This window comes from Cheilinus undulatus, linkage group 9 (assembly GCF_018320785.1).
Source record: "Cheilinus undulatus linkage group 9, ASM1832078v1, whole genome shotgun sequence".
Taxonomy (NCBI): Eukaryota; Metazoa; Chordata; class Actinopteri; order Labriformes; family Labridae; genus Cheilinus; species Cheilinus undulatus.
In genome coordinates, this window is record NC_054873.1 from 42389510 (window position 1) to 42411951 (window position 22442).

General features: G+C 39.7%; 1 protein-coding gene across 1 annotated transcript in view; it reads left to right on the forward strand.

The window, feature by feature from the left end:
- Positions 1-13800, forward strand: part of lonp2 (lon peptidase 2, peroxisomal) — a 47070-nt gene extending 33270 nt beyond the window's left edge. Inside the window, exons 13-17 of the mRNA XM_041795349.1 lie at positions 268-410; positions 8528-8613; positions 9042-9249; positions 9358-9548; positions 11912-13800. Of these exons, the coding sequence (XP_041651283.1) occupies positions 268-410; positions 8528-8613; positions 9042-9249; positions 9358-9548; positions 11912-12136 (853 nt within the window). The 3' untranslated portion in view covers positions 12137-13800. The remainder of the gene's footprint in view (positions 1-267; positions 411-8527; positions 8614-9041; positions 9250-9357; positions 9549-11911) is intronic.
- The last annotated feature ends 8642 nt before the right edge of the window (positions 13801-22442 follow it).

The window sequence follows — 22442 nt, forward strand, 5'->3', positions numbered from 1 at the left end:
TACAGTTTAGATTTTAGATTCAGAAAATACAGACAGATCAACTGAAGTGTCAAACTTGTCCTCAAGTCCCTTTTGAAAACTCATTATTGTCAAGACTTCAGGCATTCAAGCTTGAATTTTAAAGGGTCTTGGCATTTTCTCTTATCTCCTATGTCTTGGGCTTTACCTTTAGTTTTCCCTGATCACATACTTGATGCTCACACTGCTTCTTTTTTTTCAAAACAACTATTTTGTTTATCTGTTTGGTTGGGTATTTTTCTCTTTTAGGTACACCCGTGAGGCAGGTGTACGCTCCTTGGAAAGAAAGATTGGGGCGATCTGCAGAGCTGTGGCTGTGAAGGTTGCTGAAGGTCACAGGGTTGCTAAAACAGAGGACACTGTGACCCCTGAGGCTCCAACAAAGACAGGAGGTAAAAAGTTGAACTCTCAGTCTGTTGGTCACTGAACTCACAACATCAAATATACCCATATAACACATAAGATGTTTGGCTATTAAAGAATGAGACTGCGCTTTTGAGGATAAATCCACATGGTTCACAGTCACACCAAGGTTGGGTATTCACACACAAGTGCTGCAGGTTTCCAATAAGTGACATCTTTAGTTCACTAGCCTGATTGAAGTGGTGTTGGAAAAAAAAATAACTTCAAAGTTGATTAATTCACCAACTTGATTTTTTTGGTCAACTTGAACAAACCAGCAGCAAATCCTTTGGTACATTAACTGAGGTGTGTGAGGAACACTTCATGTCACTTGCAAGTGTGTTTGAATGGCTCAAAAGATTTTGTGATTGCAAAGAGGATGTCCAAGACAATGAACGTTCTGGGTACCCATACACATCAAAAACTTCTGAAAGCATTCAGTAGCTATCTTAGTTGTTACAAGACTGAGCAAGCAAAACATTTTTGTGTGCTGTGAAATTGCACTGCCACCCTACGATGGCGACCACAAGAAACAGACATTGCAGCATCTTAATGGGCATTGGTGATAAATCACCTTCATGCTGGAATTATACAGCTTAAGGTTACATATCGTGAAAGAAAATACAGAGAAAATGCATTCAATGTGCAAGAGCAGAGACAGATTGATTGCCCAGTAACTTAAAGGAAATCCATTTAAATTAATTAACTTTGAGAGACGTTATGGAATCGATATGTAGTCTTCTCCGTTTGCAGCGGTGGGAACTGACAGGCTTGTAGATTGCTGCAGAACAGAATATCTTAAATATTTTCAAGTTAAAAACTCATCTTGTCACAAATCTTCAGTCTAATCAAGGCTTGAGAACACTACCATCAACATTTTGTTTTAAAATGATTCTGACAGTTTTCTTATCTCTGGTTCATGGAGTGACTGTGGCTCAGTAGTTAGAGTTGGTTGTCAATTAATAGGAAGGTTGTTGGTTCAGTCCCCAGCTCCAGCAGTCACATGTTGATGAGTCCTTGCCATTTGCTCCCACTGGTCCGTCAGTGGCGTGCATATGGTTATGGATGCGTATGAGTTGAATTGGCGACTATTGATGGCTTCTCAATAGTTACTTATGCCATCAGTGTGAATGTGGAGTTAAAGGGTTTAAATGGGTGTGACCTATGGTGTAAAAGCATTTTGAGTTGTCAGACAACTGGAGAAGTGCTTTACAAGCGCAAGTGCATTCTTAACCTGACAGACTGTTACATATATCAGTTGCATGGGATATCTTCACATCCATCCATTCAGCCCATGCAATGTGTTTGAGAAGGCAGAACCTTTAAAAAAAAATCTCAGAGAGTGACTGGACCAATGTTCTGTTTGTCCCATTCATTATTTGCCAAAGAGAGACAGATTGCACGGCTCCTGTACCTATATTATCTTAAGTGAGCTTAATAGGCAGTTGTTATTGTTTACTAGCAGTGGAGCAAGCTGATGAATAAAACTCATAGCTATGCCAATTTGGAGAAGAATGAAAAATATTTTTTTATGCCAAGAAGAGCTTTCAGTGCAGTTCCTTGCTCTTCTATCAGTTAAGAAGAGGTAAAACTGCTGTTACAGCCTCATCTAAGCGCTTTACTGGCTGCCATTGTTTACCAGCTTGCAGTCCAACTAAACCCCATCCTTAGCTACTGACTCGTTCAAAATGGGCACACACATTTACATATGGAGCTAGGCAAGATGAATCATACCTGCTGACAGATGTGGAATCTGGCCAGTTCATCAGCTTTTCAAGGTTAGTTAGTTCTCAGCAAAGAAGAAAATCTAAGAACACTTAAGAGCTCTCTTACACACATTTGAGTGCTGATATGTCTGTAATACTAGTAATTAAGCACTTATCAGCATTAAATAAGATGGATAAAGAAATGCAAAATAAAACACAATATAAAGTACTCTTTAATAATAAGTTTAATAAGTTTATTTTTATAGCACCTTTAAAGAACAGCGAGGTCACAAAGTGCTTTACAAAAAGGTAAAAGAAACACAAGCAATTAATGCAAAGGTACAATAAGAGAATACACAGTACACAAAACAGATTAAGTAAACGCCAGACCAAACAAGTAGGTCTTAAGTTGCTTTTTAAAAGAATCAACTGTTTCTGCTGATCTTAAATTCAATGGAAGTGAGTTCCAAAGAGTTGGAGCAATGACCTTGAATGCACAGTCACCTTTAGTTTTTAGTCTGGAGTGTGGAACAACCAGCAGACCCTGATCAGAGGACCGAAGAGTCCTGCTGGGATTGTAAGGTTTTAGGAGCTCCATAATATAGGTTGGTGCCTGACCATGCAGGGCTTTAAAAGTAAACACAAGAATCTTAAAATGTATTCTGAAGTGTATGGGAAGCCAGTGGAGAGAATACAGAATTGGTGTGATGTGTGACCTTTTTGAAGACTTGGTAAGTAGTCTGGCTGCAGCGTTTTGTACTAATTGTAGACGATTTATAGATGTTTTACTAAGACAGGTGAAAAGTGAGTTGCAGTAGTCTAAACGGGAGGAAATGAAAGTGTGAATAACCATCTCCATCTGAGCTGTAGAAACAATGTGTCTGAGTTGTGCAATATTTCTTAGTTGGAAAAAACAAGAACGGACCAGATTATTGACATGTTGATCTAGAGATAGAGAGTGGCTAAATGAAACACCAAGATTACGAAGAACAGGTTTTACATAAGTAGACAGGGTACCAAGTTCCTCCAAAATCCCTGGCACTAAACCATCTGGGGCTGAGACAAGGACCTCTGTTTTGTCAGCATTTAGCTGTAGATAATTGTCTGACATCCAGTCTTTAATGGCACTCAAACAACTGAGTAAAACCGACACTTTAGTGTAATTTTGAGGTGTAAAAGATATATGAAGCTGGATGTCATCTGCATAACAATGATAAGATATGTCTTTAAAACTGTTGATTAAGTGGCTGAGTGGGAGCAGGTACAAGGAAAATAATGTTGGGCCAAGGACCGAACCTTGGGGAACTCCACAGACCAGGGGGGAATTTGAAGAGCTGTGGCTGTTAACAGTGACTGAGAATGTTCTCTCTGACAGGTAAGAGGAAAACCAATCAATGGCTGAGCCAGAAATGCCCACCCACTGCTTCAGCCTATCAACTAAAATAATATGATCCACAGTGTCAAAGGCTGCACTGAGATCCAATAAAACCAACACAGAACATTTACCTTCATCACAGCTGATCAGGAGGTCATTAAAAACTCTAAGAAGGGCTGATTCGGTTGAATGGGACTGACAAACCAGACTGAAACTTATCCAGGATGTTATGAGTGTCCAAGGCAGCTGTAAGTTGTTTGGCAACCACTTTTTCTAGAATTTTAGAAATAAAGGGTAGTTTTGAAATGGGCCTATAGTTTTGGGGCAGAGAGGGGTCCAGGTTTGTTTTTCTGAGAAGTGGTTGAATGGCTGCATGTTTAAAATATGAAGGAACGTGACCAGATTCTAATGATTTATTGACAATTGAAAGAATGTATGGGCCAATGGAATCTATTGCAGATTTTAGTAGCTGGGTGGGCAATATATCAAAGGGACTAGAGGAAATTTTCATAGTTCTAACCAGAGTCGTTAGATGGTGTAGGTCGATGGGAGAGAACTTGTCCAGGATTGTTTGGTGAGGTGGGCAGGGAACAGCAGAAGAAAAAGATGGAGTGATTTGTGCTTGGATGTCATTGATCTTGCTAACAAAAAAGGAAAGAAATCTTTCACACTCATCATCAGAGGAAATTGGGGGGGTGGGTGATGGAGAAGAGACAACATTATTAATAGTTTCAAACAGGACTCTAGGATTATGTCTGTTCTGTGTTACAAGATTTGCAAAATACTTATCTCTGGCATCCTTAACCATACTATTAAATTCAGTTAAAAGCTCTTTTAGATGCTGATGATGGACATAAAGACGGGTGGATTTCCACAACCGTTCTACTTTACGGCATGTTCGCTTAAAGGAGCGGATATTATCATTTAACCAGGGGGGCGGCTTTTTCGAAGGGGCCAGTCTGGATTTTAAGGGAGCAATTTCATCCAAAACAGAAAGACAGTGCTCATTAAAAGACTGTACTTGTGTGTCAGTATCACCCAGTAATGTCAAATGGCAGGAATGAAAGGACGCAGAAAACTTTTCTGCAGTGAGATGATTAAGGATGCGAGATTTGATTTTTCGACAGCAGGGCAGAGTATCTAGGTTGAAGGACAGATCAAATAAGATACCATAATGATCGGAGATAAAAAATTCCTCAGAAACAACAGAGTCAACTTTTAAACCAAATGTAAAGACAAGGTCTAATGTATGACCTCTGACATGAGTAGGGCCTGTTACATGCTGGGTCAGATTAAATGACTCAGTAATGCTTAGAAAGTCAGAAGCAAACTTATCAGAGACCTCATCAATGTGAATGTTAAAATCACCAAGAAGTAAAAATCTGGGGAGTTTTAAGATGGAGGACAAAAAATCACTGAAATCAGTTAAAAAACAACTATTTGGGCCAGGTGGGCGGTAGACTAAAATGGCATAAAAGGGGTTAGAATGGCCAATTTTAATCATTTGAAGTTCAAAAGAAGAAAATGACCCAGTGTTCACCAAACGGCAAGAAAAATTATTTTTAAACACAGCAGCAAGTCCTCCACCACGGCCAGAAGTTCTGGGCAAGCTTATGAAGGAGAAATCATGAGGGCATAACTCAATTAAAAAAAATAATTTAATTAAAATTAGAATTCATATATTATAACCTTTACTAATAAGCAGTCAGGACTTTTCATTAAACATTTTCTTAAAATAATAAATATCTACTTTTAAAAGGAAAGAGAGAAATAGACAGACAGATAGTCCTAAGGAAAATTGAAGTTACTGCTGGGATATGCTATTTAAATGTGTTTAAATTAAATTGCATTATTAAATGGGCTGTTTCAGCAACGTGCAGTTAACCTACACCTACACTTGGTGCTGGTTTGGCTCAGCTGATGGAGCAGGTCCCGGTGTAAAGAGGCTGTAATCCTTGACACACTGGCCACAGGATCGATTACTGGTCCCAGTGCAATTTGGTGCATGTCTTCCCCCGTTTTCTCTTCCCATATTTCCTGTCTCACTTCAGTTGTCCTGTCAAAATAAAGGTTAAAAAACCCCAAAAAATTATCAAAAAAGCCTTACCCACCCTGTTGCTTCAGGCATTAGTAAATAAAACAGAAATAGTCTTTTAGAGGGTTTTATAACCTGCCACAGAAATTTTTGCTCTAAATTACTTAGAAATGTTAACTTTTTTTAGAGAACTGCTTTTTCAGAGAAAATACCTCCTTACCTCACTGAAACCAACCATCTGCTCTGATTCAAAGAGTAAGAACTAAAATCTTAACAATGCCCATTAGTTTTAAGTATACTTCAGTAAATATTTAAGAAGAAAGTGTCTTGGAACAATCTGGGAGATGTTCTTCTGTTGGACAAACTGTTCCTTCGTTGTCTGTTCATCCCTTTAATGACTGGTTATTTGAGGGATAATCTGTCGTATCACAGTCAATTAAGCTCAATATTTGCTGTCAGCTGCTGAAGCATCTGAAGTCTATGTGAAGTATCCCAATAAGTGCACCATGATGTCTCAGCAGACGTGTAATGAGCTGGTTAATGTGCAGCCAGCTGGTCTTTATTAGTAAATAAAGCCCTCTCAAGTCTTCAGTCAGCATAGACTCATTTTACTTGTGACTCATTTCCTTATGACATTAGAGACATAATCACTTTTGATTTATCTGCAGAAATCCTCCAAGAGTTGTCATTTTTCTCTGGAAATAAACATTAGTTGTCAGACCATTTTAGTTAGTGAAAAAAATGGAAGCAGAAATTAGAGATATAGGGATGACATGAGGACATCTCTGTGTTGCCCAAAATTGCAGACCTGCAGCAGTGCTTTTTGTGTGTTCATGTGCAATATATTATTTAAACTTACTACATTTTCTAGATAATTTCAGGGCATTCAGGTCCAGATATTTTCCAAGATTGTCTTTCACACATATTCCTCTTAGCTAGGGATGATGTGCATCTCTCACACTAGATACACATATTTTACCTCCACCTTTCATCAAGGTGAGGGAAGGCTTCTTTCCTGGGCAGAGCATGCAGGAGGATTGTTTAGTAATGGTGACTGTATCTGTGTAATACCACTACAACACAACAAGATTTTTTTCAAAATAAACACAACAATTAAGGCGGTCAAAATTTTGTAGCTCTTTGATACAACTTAGGTGTGGACTGATTATTTCAGCTGATTTCCAGATTCAGCATTTTATTTATTTCACTGGTAATCGATTAAGGTAATTAATCAAAAGTGCGCTCTTGGTTCCACTGCAAGGTGTGTCTTCTTAATTGGCTTTAGGTTCATTCTCCACAGTCTCACCAAATGTCCTGCAAACAACACAGTCTGATTGGTTAGATGTCACATGAGTAAATGCCAATTGAACCCTGAGGCCTGGGCGCCACTGACACAGTAGGTGTATGGAATCACTTCCTGTATTCCTGCTTCTTCTGTGCTGCTCTGCTATTTCTCATGCTGATAGAGCCAGGTCGAAAGTATTTGTTTTCCTTCATGCAATTTTACATTTACTAGATTAAGTGCATTTTGTACATCATAACAAATGCATATCTGTTCCGAATATTGGTTATCAGTCTCAAGAATTCCAAATAATCACTGTCAGCCCTGAGAAACCATTATCAGTCGACACCCCAATTCAAAAGCCAGACCATCACTGTGTTTTTACTGACTTTAAGCCAGTGATTGCTCTGTAACAGCAGGAGCTATAGTCTGCCTGCCTGTTAACAGACCGTTCACACATTCACCTACATAATAAGGATGTTTTCAGAAAATAAAGAACCATCTCATTTAACATGGTTAAAATACAAAAATATTGTGATTTCATTTTAGGACATCTCCAGTCACAAAATAGGGCCATTTTTCTAGTTTGACTGTGAGTCTGAGCAAACAATCAAATACATAACTTTGTTTTACAATTTTAAGAGGCCAGTCATTGTTCTGAAATGTCAATATTTTACACAAGTCTTTTCTATTGAATTTGAGCTCTCAATAACTGTTAAAGCGTATGTTTTTCTTATTTAAGCCTTTAGATCCCAAGTGACCCAATATTTTCCATTTACTGCCATATATTTTGATGGAACGCTTTCACCCAGAAAGGGCTGGGGCCAGCATTGTTTAAGTTATGCACCTGGTTGGGTAGATCTTATCAATTGTCATTATCTTTTAAAAGCAAAGTGCATAAACACTGGGAATATGGGCGACATCTAGCAGCCAATCCTAGTTTACAGTGCTCCCTTCTATAGTACTTTAGAGTCATGAAAGATGCAAAAATTCAAGATGGCAGAGCTGTGGAGGGGACCATTCTTTTGTCTACACAGAAGGCTTCTTCTAAGTTAATGAAAATAAAAAATACGTATATTTTTGATGATTGGACACTAATTTATGTAGGCCATCTTTTTAATATTATATTTTATTTTTACCACATTTGTTCTGCTAAATGCAACTAAGCAAGATTAAAATCTATACCTTTAAAGATTCAAACACTGACTGCTAAAACATAAATTATCTTTTGCCGGCTGACTTGACCGCCATGTTTGTCTCGGTGAAGTTATAATAACACATCTTACATAAGTGGAGAATTGTGGACTTGGTTTCTCAGCTTGTCTTTAAACTTTGAGCCATTGTTGTCTCTGTTGCTGTGTTGACTGTCACACTTTTTCTGCCCCTTCCACACATTTGTATACTTCATCTTGTGACCACATCATGTTAATTTTTGAAGATGTGCACTGCCAACATGTCAAAATAACGCGGGGAATGTGTGGTAACCGTCATGCATATACATGATATTGTTTACAGCGGGGCTTTCCTCCTCGACTCCTGAGTAGTTAACTTATTTCAGAAGCACTGATATAAATCTGAGATCATTTTGCCAAACTAATCTAAAGAAAAGATTTTCCAGATGAAATTATGCTCTTTAATGACACTGTTGTTTGCCTTACACCCATCAACACTTCTTAATGAGATCAATTTTACTTTTTTCGTGTGTTCAGACAAGGCAGCGCCTCCAGAGATGCCCATAGTGATCGACCATATCGCCCTGAAAGACATCCTGGGACCCCCGCTGTTTGAGATGGAGGTAAGCAGAGAGAGGAGGAGCTGGGTGGAGCAGACAGAGCAGCATCTGCAGTGAATGTCTGAACTTTCTGGATCGTTCCCACAGCTCATGAATATAATGGCAGCTGAGTGCAGAGTTCTCACAGCTCTACAGCAGCTGCTCTTCATAAAGTCTGAAGAGCTGAAAACATCATGCATCATACAGTATAATGTGAAACATCATACACTTTGTCTTCTAGCGCTTTTCTGTCATGTCTTGTCTTTTTCATCTCTCTTTCTGTCCTTTTTATCTCCCTCCTGCATCCCTCACTGAGGTCATGTAGTTTCCTGTTTCATATTCATCCCAGAGATTTAAAGCATCACAAACCCAGCGTGGTTTCTGTCTCTCTTGTCCTCTGATTATTTCATCAAATACAGCTCTATAGATGATTTGTGTGTGTCTGTTTGAAGGTGTCTGAGCGGCTCACCCTCCCTGGGGTGGCTCTAGGTCTGGCCTGGACCCCACTGGGTGGAGAGATCATGTTTGTGGAGGCCAGTCGAACAGAAGGTGAAGGTCAGCTCACTCTGACGGGACAGCTTGGAGACGTCATGAAAGAATCTGCACATCTGGCCATCAGCTGGCTCAGAGCCAATGCTAAGACCTACCAGCTTACCAACAGTGGGTTCACTACAGCGTACAGCACTTTTACATACAGACTGTGTGTTCTCTGTGTTTGAAGCTGATGAATATGCTGGTTAACTTGATGTTTTGTGTCTTTTTGAACAGTTGTGGGAGGTCCAGATCCACTTGAAGGGACTGACATCCACCTCCATTTTCCAGCTGGAGCTGTCACCAAGGATGGCCCATCTGCAGGTGTAACCATAGTAACCTGCCTTGCCTCGCTGTTTAGTGGGAGATTGGTCAGGTCAGACGTTGCCATGACAGGAGAGATCACGCTAAGAGGGCTGGTTCTGCCGGTAGGTTTCTCACATACAACATGATTATGGAAACAAGTGTTTGGTCACCTGACCATGAAACCAACAGCAACTGTATTGAGATTGCATTTAAAAAAAAGTTCTTAAATATGGAGTTGATCCTCCTTTTGCAACTATAACAGCCTCCACTCTTCTTGGAAGGCTTCCCTCAAGATTTTTGAGTGTTTTTTGTGGGATTTTTTGCCCATTCATTTTGTAGAGCATTTATGAGGTCAGGCACTGATACTGGACGAAAAGACCTGGCTCGTAATCTCCATTCTAGTTCCTCTGTGCAGGCCAGTCAAGCTCTTCCATACTGAACTCATCAAACCATGCCTTTATGGTCCTTGCTTTGTGCACTGGGACACAATCCTGTTGGAGGGCCTTCCCCAAACTGTTGCCACAAAGTTGGAAGCATAGCATTGCCCAAAATGTCTCAGTATGCTGAAACATTAAGATTACCCTTCATTGGAGATCAGAGGCCTAGCCCAAACCCTGACAAACAGCCCCATACCATTATCCCTCCTCCAACAAAAACTCCACAGTTGGCACAGTGCAGTCAGGCAGGTAATATTCTCTTGGCATGTACCAAACCCAGACTCACCTATCTGACTGCCAAATAATGTGATTGGTCACTTCACAGAACACATTTCCGCTGCTCCACAGTCCAGTGTCGCTGTGCTTTACACCACTCCATCTGACACGTGGCAATGGACCTGGTGAATTGAGGCTTGGATTTAGCTGCTCGGCTATGGAAACCCATTCCATGAAGCTCCCACAGCACAGTTTTTGTGCTAACTTTAATGCCAGTTATAGTTAAGAACTCTGTAGCTATGGAATCAGCAGAGCTTTGATGACTTTTACGCACCATGTGCCTTGACCCCGCTCTGTTATTTTACATGGTCTTCTGCACCATGGATGAGTAGCTGTTGTTCCTAAACACTTCGACTTTGTAATAATAACACTTACAGTTGACTGTGGAATATCCAGCAGGGATGAAATTTCACAAAAGTTGGCATCCATCACAGTGCCATGCTTAAAGTCAGTGAGCTCTTCAGAACAACCCATTTTTATAGCCTAAATGTTTGCAAAAGGAGACTGCATGGCTTGGTGCTTGATTGTGTGGTGTGGCCAAATAATGTTGTCAATTTAGTGTATTTACATGGGATCACTTCTCACCACAGGGCATTTTCTGAGGTATGGGTGTCATCTCCAAATTTTCTCAATCAAAGGAGAGCCTATGGCATTGCGGCCTTGTTTTCAAAGGCCCTGGGGTTCCATGTAAAACAGTGCCTAGAACCCAACTTATGGGGCACATGCACCATTAATCCAAAATTCACACACACAGAAAATATAGATTCATAAAACAGTACACATGTGCACCCTCATGCAATGTTCTCTTCATGATCCACCTGGAAAGATGTGCACATAGATCACCCTTCCATACTGCCTTCCTCATACCCACATTCAGCCATAAATGGTCAAAGCTCCATTTTAGTGAAAATGCCTTAAAATGAGCAGGGCAATCTGAGGTTTCAAGTGGTGAATCACAACTTTCAACAAAAACAAAGTCCAAGCAGAAAATAAACTCTCTGATATAATAGTTTGCTTGCAATAGCAGGAATGGTCACAACAAAAGAACAAAGAAACTTTCACGTGTTATACTGAAAATTACGAGCTGGTATATGGCATATAGTGTTGATGTGCAAGGCCAATATGTCAGCGTTAAATATCAATAAGAAATTTCATATCTTTTGTCACCAATATGTAACTTTAAAAGCTATTATCTGCTGACAACAACATTATCATGCATCCTTACATTACCCCAGTTGCTGGTAATATGGCCAGAGACTGGCAGCAGTTTTCAGGCACCTTGGACATCCACAGCACATTCAGGGACTTATGGCAACCCTATTAACTACCCAGACAGTCTCCAAGGCCATGCTTACTCACTACATCTACCCCTTACTCCCCCCTAAGGGTGTGGATTTTGTTAATTTTCAACTGATTATTTTCCCATGCCCCTAGTAATATTCAAGGTCATCCAGAGCATGACCAGGGTTTTGTCAGTGCTCCTTCCTGCCCGATGGCGCCCTCAAGTGGCTTATTTACCACATCAGTGCCTTACCTTAGCCTCAGTTTTTGGCCCAAGCATGCCTTAAAGTTCTCTGCAGTACTGTACATGGTTAAAAACCCAAAGCAACAAAATGACATTAACATAGAAACAATGTTTGTCAAGATGTTACTGCTGGAGAAATAAAACACTTGTGGTGTTTCTTCCCAGCAGCTTCCTATCACAGAAAAAGAGTTGACGCAGCTCTAAATCAGACAAGCTTTAACAGACTGCATTTGTTTGTCATCTTCAGGTGGGTGGGATCAAGGACAAGGTCCTGGCAGCACACAGAGCGGGAGTGAAGCGTGTCATCCTCCCTAAACGTAATGAGAAGGACCTAGAAGAGCTTCCAGCCAATGTCCAGGCTGACCTTGATTTCATCACCGCTGTAAATTTAGATGAAGTTCTAAATGCTGCCTTCGATGGTGGTTTTCCTGCCAGCACCTGCACACACCCACAGCTGAGCAGCAAACTGTAACCCACTGACACAGCAAACACGCATGAAGCAGAAAGCATTCCTGACTGGTCCTCATGCAGGACTGAGTGAGTCATTCTTGAGATCAGAGAGTACAACGAGTTAAATCCTGATGTGTAGCTGCAGGAAAAGTCAGTCAGCATTATTCCTGACAAGTCCCATTATTAATCTCTCACCATCTGAAAATTGTTTGCTCTTGAGATTTTCTTTCAAAGGATTATTTTTCTAATGGAGGGTTAATTAGAAGGAAACCATGCAGACATTAAGAGTCAAGCTCTTAAGAGTGCAAACTGTTTAAAGTTAATCTATTATAACGAACAGCTAACATGAGATAGAGTAAGATGACATAACCTCTGAGTGTTGCCATGCGAGTGCCTTTTGGGTTTAAGTATCAGCTTTTCCAGATTAAATGTTGTTTTCTTGGATATTAACAAAAGCTCTGTGGGTAGCTGACGACACCGACTTAGCTTTAATAAAACAGTGCTGAATAAAAAGGGTGAAGCAGTTTGCTTAGATGGTCTGTGTACGTGACGATGGATGCTGGAGGTGGGTCCAGATGCTCCATGTAGACCTTTAGCATGTGACATTACACTGCCTGTCCTGCACTGTCTGTTCCTGTCTAGATGGCAAAAGAGGCAAATTACTCACTAGAAATAAGTGTTAAATAAATACACCTGTCCACAAATTCCTATTAATCTTTGTAATGCAGATGTTGAACATGGGAGGTTTACAAAGCTTGGAATGTCAGTATTAGATGTCTTCAGATAATTTTAGAAAGGTAAGATAAAGCATTTTACAGAGAAGTTGTATGGGCTAGCAAACACAAGTACTAAGGTCAAAATCCAACCCTGTGTACTGGTGACTTTCAATCAGATGAGATATTGAAAACAGGGATGCGGAGTTATTGGCAGGATACTGATATCGGCAGATATTGGCTTAAAATGTTAATTACAAGTTTTGGATGGCAGATTTAAAAATTCCTGCTCATAAATTGCATCCTATACATCGACCATATGTACCATTAAGTTTCTGGTGGTTTACAGGACCATCAGCCGTAGTCTTCATCCTCATTCCTTTAACTTTGAAGTGTACCTAGGGGCTGAAGTTTTGTTTCTTTGTTCATCGTAGTTTTAAGCAGACTCAGTCTTTCAGTTACTTTCTCTTATTTTTATGGCTTCCAAAAAAACCTCTGGTAGAATGCATCAGATGCATCTTCCATCAGAATGTTTTTAATCCTGGTGTAATCTTGTGTAGCTTGATTACAGCGGTTAGATGGATGAAGTGGTCTTCTAATTGCGGATGTTGAAATTGAAAAGTAAAAATTGTATTGTTTAACATCTTGAAATGAAAGAGTACCGGTCGTTTGATCTTACCTTGTGAGATCATAAACTGTGGCTGTTCCCATAGAATGGTGGAGAATAATTCTCTTTAAAAATCTACCCTTCATAGATGCGAGGTTTGGTGGTCAGGCTGTGGAGCATAACTGTGTTATTGATCTGTGACTAAAATGACTTTTAATAAGAGACAAGGGAACAGGGAAAGTCTGATTAGAATCAGTAAAAATTGTTTAAAGCTCTATGATTTGTGTAGAGACTTTTATTAGCGACACCCTTAATTTCACAAAATGCACTTTGTGTCCTGTTAAATAAATGTTCCAGATTCTTGAATTCATGAGATGAAGTATCTTTTTGTCCAGATTTTCTGTCCTTTCACATCGGTATTAAATCATATCCATGTGGGTTTAATACATGTATCACAGTTAAATTCAACCTGATGCAGAAAACAAATCCCAACTCTGTATCCCAGATGTGATTCCCTCTCTCCCCTGTAGAGAAGTAACGTGATCCACCAGCTGCAGCAATTTTTTTTGTTCTATATTTAGACAACCATGACAAGATGAATGCACTGAAGCAGGAACTTTACACAGATAGATTCATAAAAAACAGAAACTTCAAAGAATGACGTGAGGAGAAAAGGTGATGAAAATATTTGCACTGTAAACATTCTGAAAGTGAACCCTCTTAAAAAAAATCTGCCAACATCAGCTACAGCTTCTGACCTTTACTTGTGAAGTTTTACTAGTAGAACATTATAAATAATGGAAAAACAAATGTTAACAGATGTAGACTACAGTCAGCATGCAACTACGTTTAACAGCCACTGGGGGGCAGCTGTTAGAAGCTCTAACATCCTGACATCCTGACTGCATGTTTAGTTTTGATGGTTTGGAAAACAGCTGTTTAATGAGACATCCAATAAATATAGGACAGTACTGGGGAAAATAATGATTATTAATCTTTTTATTTAGATTAAACATGCTTCACTGTGATCCAGAGCTTGACAGAAAGCCATTAAGTTAAAGGTCAGAAATGCAAAACAAAGGGCTTAAAGTTATTTTAAAGCTCCTGTTCATGAGAGAATTTGTGTAATAATGCTTCATTACTGTGATTAATTGGTGGATCTTTGCCTTCATTTTGATAGAAAAGCTGAGGAGACACATGAAATATGGGGAGAAAGAGTGAGGGAACACATGCACTAGGATCAGGATTTTAACCTGCTAACAGCACAGCCTCTGCATATGGGTTTCTGCTTTAACAACAGAGCTTAACCAGTGGCCAGGTTCAGGTGACTTTATTTGTATCCATAAGTAGATTTGGCTTGCAGCCAGTGGGATCACAAGACAAAAGTAACATGAAACAAACAACGGGGAGAATAAAAACTGTTTAAAACCAGGGATGGAAAAAGGCCCTGACTGTTGTACTCAGGTAAAAGTACACTTACTCCAGTTCAAATTAATTTATATAAAAATGAAAGTACTGGTGTAAGAATCTACTCAAGTAAAAGTATTTAGTATAAAGTCTGCTTAAGTACTGAGTTGCTACTGAGGAGTTGTACAGTAAAATATGATCTTTCATTGTTGGCAAGGACAAGAGAATAAATCTCCAACCAGGTTGTTCGGGTAAAGTCACACCTCTCTAATAAAGTTAAATACACAGCAAAATTTACAGTGGCATTTGGACTCATATAGAGTCAAATTTAACACTGAAAGTGTCTTGATTAATCCAAAGCCTGACAACACTTTGAAAGTTAAAAATATTTTACAGTCTGACTTATGAAGTAACTCTTGAAAATCTGTCATCAGGTGGGTTTCCTCTGGCAAGAACAAAGCAGAGAGTCAGCCTCATAGTATGACAATGTATGAAGATCTATGCATCCCTAAGGCTGTCCCCACTACAGGATTTTGAGCCCTATGTGAAGCCGGATTTGCTTCCCTTTACAATCATTGAGGCGTATCCCGAGAGTAAACTCATTGCAAATTATCATTTTTCTGGATATTTCATTAACCACTTACTGCCCCCTGTCACTGATTGGTCCTGCCACTTTCTAACCGGGCCCAAACAGTTCAGACAGGAGCTTTGCAAGATGGATTTGCCAGTGAGAAACACGGAAACAGGCAGATCCATCTGCTTTGCAAGGTTACGTCATTCCACGATCCAAAGAAATTCGAGAACAAATGAGAAACAAAGTGATGGGAATCTTTCAGTCTGAAAAAGGTTACTTAGTCATTTCCAAGGATTCAGGATTCCAGCAAACCACAGTCAGAGCCATTATCCACAAATGGAGAAAACTGGGAACAGTGGCGAACCTTCACAGGAGTGGTCGGCCAACTAAAATGGCTCCAAGAGTGCAACAACGACTCATCCAGGAGGTCACAAAGAACCCAGAACTACATTCGAAAAACTGCAGGCCTGAATGGCCTCAGTTAAGGTCAGAGTTCATGACTCAACCATAAGAAAGACACTGGGCAAAAATTGCATCATGGGAGAGTTCCAAGGCCAAAACCACAGCTGACAAAAAAGAATCCAACTTTGTATAGCACATTTTACCAACACAAAGTCTCCAAAGTGCTGTACAGGATACCGCAACAAGCAGAACAGAATAAAAGCACACACGAAATTCACATATCAAGTCAATATCACAACTAACAAATATACATAAATAAAAATAAAAGCTAATCAAATAAAAACACTTAAAAATAATAAAATAAAAAAAAACAGTCAGAGGACCACACAATTCTCATGCCGGGTTAAATGCTAGGGAGTAAAAGTGTGTTTTTAAACGAGACATAAAAACATCAACTGAAGGGGCTGTCTTTATGTCGGGGGGAGAGAGCATTCCAAAGTTTCGGCCCAACAACAGAAAAGGCCCGGTCGCCCCAGGTTTTAAGTTTAGTTTTTGGGACACCAAGCTGGAGCTGGCCCTCAGACCTCAGCGAGCGCGCAGGAGAATAGGGAACAATGAGGTCTGAGATGTACGTGGGGGCCAGTCCATGAAGTACTTCAAAAACAAACAAGATTTTAAAATCTACTCTAAAATGGACAGGGAGCCAATGCAACGAGGATAAAGTAGGTGTAATGTGTTCTCTACGACATGTGCCAGTTAAAAGATGTGCCACAGAATTTAGGACTAACTGTAAGCGTGACAGGTCGGCTTGGCTGATACCAGTGTACAGTGCATTACAGTAGTCAAGACGTGTAGAGATAAAAGCATGGCTCACCCACTCCAGGTCATTAAAAGATAAAACTGATTTGAGTCTAGATAAAAGCCTAAGGTGATAAAAACTGGATTTAACCACGGCAAGAACACAAAGGCTCATCTTACATTTGCCAAGACACATCTTGATGATCCCCAAGACTTTTGGAGAAATATTCTGTGGACTGAAGAGACAAAAGTTGAACTTTTTGGAAGGTGTGCGGCCCGTTACATTGGGCAGTATGATGGTCTGGGGCCCCAGTAATTGAAAGCAGAAGGTGACTGGTGAATGCAGGATTTAGTTACAGAATAAAAAACTTTCCATAACATAAAACCAAACAATTGTACAAAACAAAAAAAAATGTCCCTGATGTCACTGGTTAGAAACTGAAAATATGATAGTGTACAATGAGGTAAAGTAAATTAAGGAGCAGAGGAATAAAGTGCAGTGTAGTTTAGAGGTAGGGAAATTATTGACAGTCGTTGAGGCACAGATCTTTCTGTGCAATGACAGTTTCAACCTCTAGGTGTTGCTGTTTAGTTAAAGAAACACTGCCCTGCTAAACTGTGAGAAAACCCATCTGACAGACCACCTTGTTAAGTGCTCCATGCCTTCTCTCCTCTCCACAGCATATATAACCAGTTTTTATGTGCTTTCATTCATCAAACCCTCCCTCTCAGTCACAACCTGAAAAACACTTAAGCTGCTCTATTACAGTGTTTAAATGTGGCTGCTTTATGATGCCTGACCTAAATGCTGATGTATATCTGTGCTCTGTCTGAGTGTCACAGTGAGCTCCCTGCAGACACACCCAGCCTAAGTTAAACCCAATATTAGGACTCCTTCTAAACCCTCTAGATTTAACTCTACTCCTGACCACAAGCACACATTTCCCCCTTTAGTGAATGGGGGACCTTACCCTGTGCCATAATTACCCAGAGGCCCTTGGGGTGTGCTTAGCGTACTGGCAGAACGCCCACTTTCATGGCAGATCACCCCCACACACAGAGCTTGTACTGTACCCTCTTGCATCAGCGTGTTAGGTGTGGTCTGTGCAGATGGGCTGGACCCCTGTGACCACATGATACCAGGACTGGGGGTGCTGGAGAAACATGTCTGGATTTGTCTTTAAAACAGACTCAAATGAACATGCCCTGTGTTACTGATTTTTTAAAAACTTTTGACATCAATAAACAGAATGAGTTCATGTAGAAAAAAAGGAGGTAAAATGCACATTTTTATACAAGGGATCTTTGGGGGGAACAGGAAAATGGAGGGTGGGATTGAAACTTCTATTTGAGCAGCAAAAGATATCGAACATTTTGATGACACACCCACAGATCACACAATAACAGACAACTTTGCAATGTTTAAAGTTGTCTTAAAATGACCAACTTAAATTAACACATGCATTTCAGGGCCCGTGGATGGACTCTGCATGTTCTCCCTGTGCATGCATGGGTTCTCTGCAGGCTTTGGCTTCTTCCCAGTTAAAAGACGTGCTTGCAAGATTGATTGATGATTCTAAATTGCCTTTAGGTGTGAGTGTGAGCATGGCTGCTTGTTTGTCTCTATATGTCATCCCTGTCATTGACCGGTGACCTGTCCAGGGTGTACCCTGCTTTGTCTCTTACCCAATGACAGCTGGAATCGGCTCCAGCCCCCTGTGACCCCGGATGGAATACGTTGTAGATGATGGATGGATGGATGGATGGACAGTACTCAATCTTGCCTTACATTAGCCATAATGACAGAAAATATTTTTGCAAGAACCACAATCCAAAAATGTATCCTTATTTCTTAAGAACAAGTTGCCTTTAACAGTATGAATAATAGTTACAGATTGCCAAGAAAAAAAAAAACTTTGTAGCTTGCTTGTTCCAGATGTGTAGGCCACGGACACTAATGTAATGGTAAATGGACTTGAGCATGCATAGTGCTACTCTTCTCACTGTACTTCCATACTCATTTACATGCCACCAACAAAGCATGAGTGCAGGAGCTCAGGATCGAACCCATGACCTCCTGGTTGTGAGACGATGGTCCCTCTCCTCTTTAGTCCACAGGACACAGCATCAGTCCATTTTTAATGACCAGAGATGACAGCAGAGTTTCTCTATTGTGTTCACATTGGCTTCTTCTTTGGATTTGTGAATTGCTTGGCCAACTGTGTTGATAGACAATGATTTCTGGAAGTGTTCCTGAGCCCATGCAGTGATTTCCAGTACAGAATCATGCCTGTTTCTAATGCAGTGCTGCCTGAGGGCCTGAAGATCATGAGCATCCAGTACTGACCTTCAGCCTTGTCCCTTGTGCACAGATATTTCTCCAGATTCTCTGAATCCTGTGATGCTGTTATGTACTGCAGATGGTGGGATATTCATGTCTTTACAATATAATGTTTAGGAACATTTTTCCTAACTTGTTCCGCAATTTTTAGATGCAGTTTTTCACAGATAGTTTAGCCTCAGCCCATCTTTACTTCTGATACTCTCCAAAATGCTCATTTTACACTCAGTCATGTTACTGACCTGTTGCTTATTAACCTTATTAGTTACAAAATGCTCCTCCAGCTGCTTTTCATTTTTACAACTTAGTTCTCCAGTACCCTGTACCCTGTTCCAACTCTTTTGAGATGTGGTGCTGCCATCACATTAAAAAAGAGCCAGTATTTTTCATGGATTTTTAAAATGTCTCAATTTCAATTTCTAAAAGGCGTTTATGTTTTATTGTCAATAAATTATGGGTTTATGAGATTTGCAGTTATTGTATTCTCTTTTTATTTACATTTAAAACAGTAACCCAACTTCTTTGTAATTGAGGTTTGAAACACATCTTGTTTATCTCATTTTGCAAAACAAGAAATTTGTTGATGTGCTTCAGAAAGACAACTACCTTTCCCTGACATCACTAGCATCACTGATCATTCACACTCACAGACATGCCAGATGGATTTGCTTCACTCATCCATCTGGTAAAACTCCCATAAACAGTGATTGGGAAAGGGCAGAGCCTTTGAAAAAGAAACTTGGAGGGTGATTGGATGAATGTTCTGTCAAATCTTTCTGTGTCAATCAGAGCAACAAAACATGTGACGTAGCTGCCACCAAGGTGCGCCCCTACCTTGGAGTAAACTCCATAGAGAACCGCATAACGCCAACCATGGCGACTGTAGACTTCTGTTGTTTTTGAAAAGAAAACAACTCAATGCTGTTCTTTGCTCTTCTTTTAACAAAGAAATGTTGTCAAGTTCTGATAAAACTGGCACTTATCAGCATCCACGCTAATCTCTTCTGCCATAATTGCACTGGCCTCTTGTTGCTGCTTGCTTACATCGTGACTCTGTCACGCCCAGAAGTATTGCCCCTCGTCGCTGATTGGTCCTGTCACTTTCTAACCGGGCCCAAACTGTTCAGACGAGAGCTTTGCAAGATGGATTCATCAGTGAGAAACACAGAAATGGACGAATCCATCTGCTTTGCAAGCTCAGAGGTGTCTGATTTGAAAAGATTCTGACTAGTACCTTCCGAAGACATCGATTTTTTTAACAGAAGTTGATCTACTGTCTTTGCACCTCAAAGCACTCTCACTCCCATGCCTCTGTTCGTTTGAATGACATTTTACTTACTCTATGTCTATCTATAGTTGAATTTTGAACTACAAAGTAGAATTGCCATTCTTCGATTTTCACTTTGATGACTACAAACAACACTGTTGATGTTGGTGTGGTTGTTTGGATTTGGTACAGCCCTTCCAAGGAAATGTACCATCAGCCATCACTAATCCAAACAAGGCTTGGATATCCTGTTGCCCGTGCTTGGTGCGTGGGAAAAAGTGATCAAACTGGCAATGCTCCAGACTGTTACCAAATAATGTCACTGTGATCATTCTGCTACCCTGATCCTTGTGATGTAATGTGCTCTAAATGTGTGAATACTTACTGTCTGCAGTGGGAAACAAAGGAGATGCTGTATAAGGCCTGGGAAAATATGCTGCATACATGGAGTCCTGTAATTTTTGGTGTTTGCTGGATGCCTGGCTCAAAGTTCCAGCCAAGAATGATTGCAGCATATTACAGCCCATTAAACATTTGTTTTTGCTCTTTGTACATAAGCTTCAAGACATAACCACCAGGCTATCCATTGTCTTTCTGCAGCTTGTTGTACCAGCTGTGCAACGTTTCATGTTGACACAGTTGACATGTTGACAAGAGTTGTGTCATTGTTTAATCTTGTGTCATTCAAAGGAATATTTAGGTATTTTTAAAGTTGAGTGGCATGAGGTTAAATCATTTAGGTTGTAACTTAAGCCTGCATTGGAACTATCTCAGCTGGTGCAACACCTTATTCAGGGGTGTCAAACTCAATCACAGCAGGGGCCGGGTTCTGAACTTGGGTCTAACCTGAGGGCCTAACCATAAAACATCGACCTTATCTTCACCAGAAATTAATTACAGCAGGTAAAAACTTAGCACTGATGATAAATGATATTGCGATTAAAAGGCGAACATGATAAGTAAAAAACTCAAAATCTGAGATAAAAGTCAAACTTGTAAGTTTAAAAGATAAAAACATGACATTTAAAGTCAAAATAATGTTTTTAAAAGGAAAAATATGAGATAGAATACTGAAACCATGAATTTTAAAGGTCAAAAACTAAGATAAAATTCAAAATCATACTTTTTAACAGTTAAAATATGACAAACATTGAAATCATGAGTTTCAAATTACAAAATATAAAATAAAGTTAAAAATTATGCATTTTTAAGGTAAAAAAAATGAGAAAAAAATTAATGAGGAGTTTAAAAAGGTCAAAATGTGAGATAAAAGTCAAAATCATGATTTTAAAAGGTCAAAAAACTGAGATAAAATTAAAAATCTTGACTTTTTCAGGTAATAAATGAGATAAAAGTTAAAGTTAGGAGTTGAAAAAGTTCAAAACATGTAATAAAAGTCAAAATCATGATTTTAAAATATCAAAATAGGACTTAAAATTTAAAATGATTAAAAAAATATGAGATAAAAGTCAAAGTTATGAGATGTAAGGGTTCAAATATTAAATAAAATTCACAACCATAACTTTTAGTCATAACTGTGAGACGCAAAATTGAAAATATATATAGAAAACACAAATTTTTTCCCCACGTTCCTGACTTTTTATCGAAGTATTTTTACTGTTTACTTTTTCTAATTTTTATGATTCATCAAGGATATTATAAATCATCAAGGTGAAGTTCACATTTTTATACTGGAGGAAATCTGCAGACCTCATACTGGTGGGCCAGTTATGATAAAAATATCATATGATCTGGTGGGCCATGTTTAACTGCACCACAGGCTGGATTTGGCCCCCTGGGTTTGACACCCATGCCTTAGATGTTAGTAAAGGGTTAAGAAGTCAGAAGTTTGAGGCTACGTCTGAGCTTACAAAGAGCTGGTGCAACCCAGAGCACATGTTTGGGTGTAGGAACTCTCTAAAGAAACTTGAATAAATATGAATGATTTATGTCTCTCTTCTTCACTCCTAACAGGCACAGAGCAGGCATCTTTGCATTCACATTGCTGTGTGATTTGGAGATAAAAGCCTGTGCCCCTGCAGCTGGAGAAATGATGCCATTTCCTGCAGCAGGTTTGCTCTACCTGTGCGACCTCACAGACTGCCCCACATCCACAGACCTACTTTATAAAGTAAAACTCAAACACATGCATCCAGGACACATTCACAGGGGATATTTTACAGCAGTCCATCTCTTTTCTAACTTTGTCATGTTGAAGG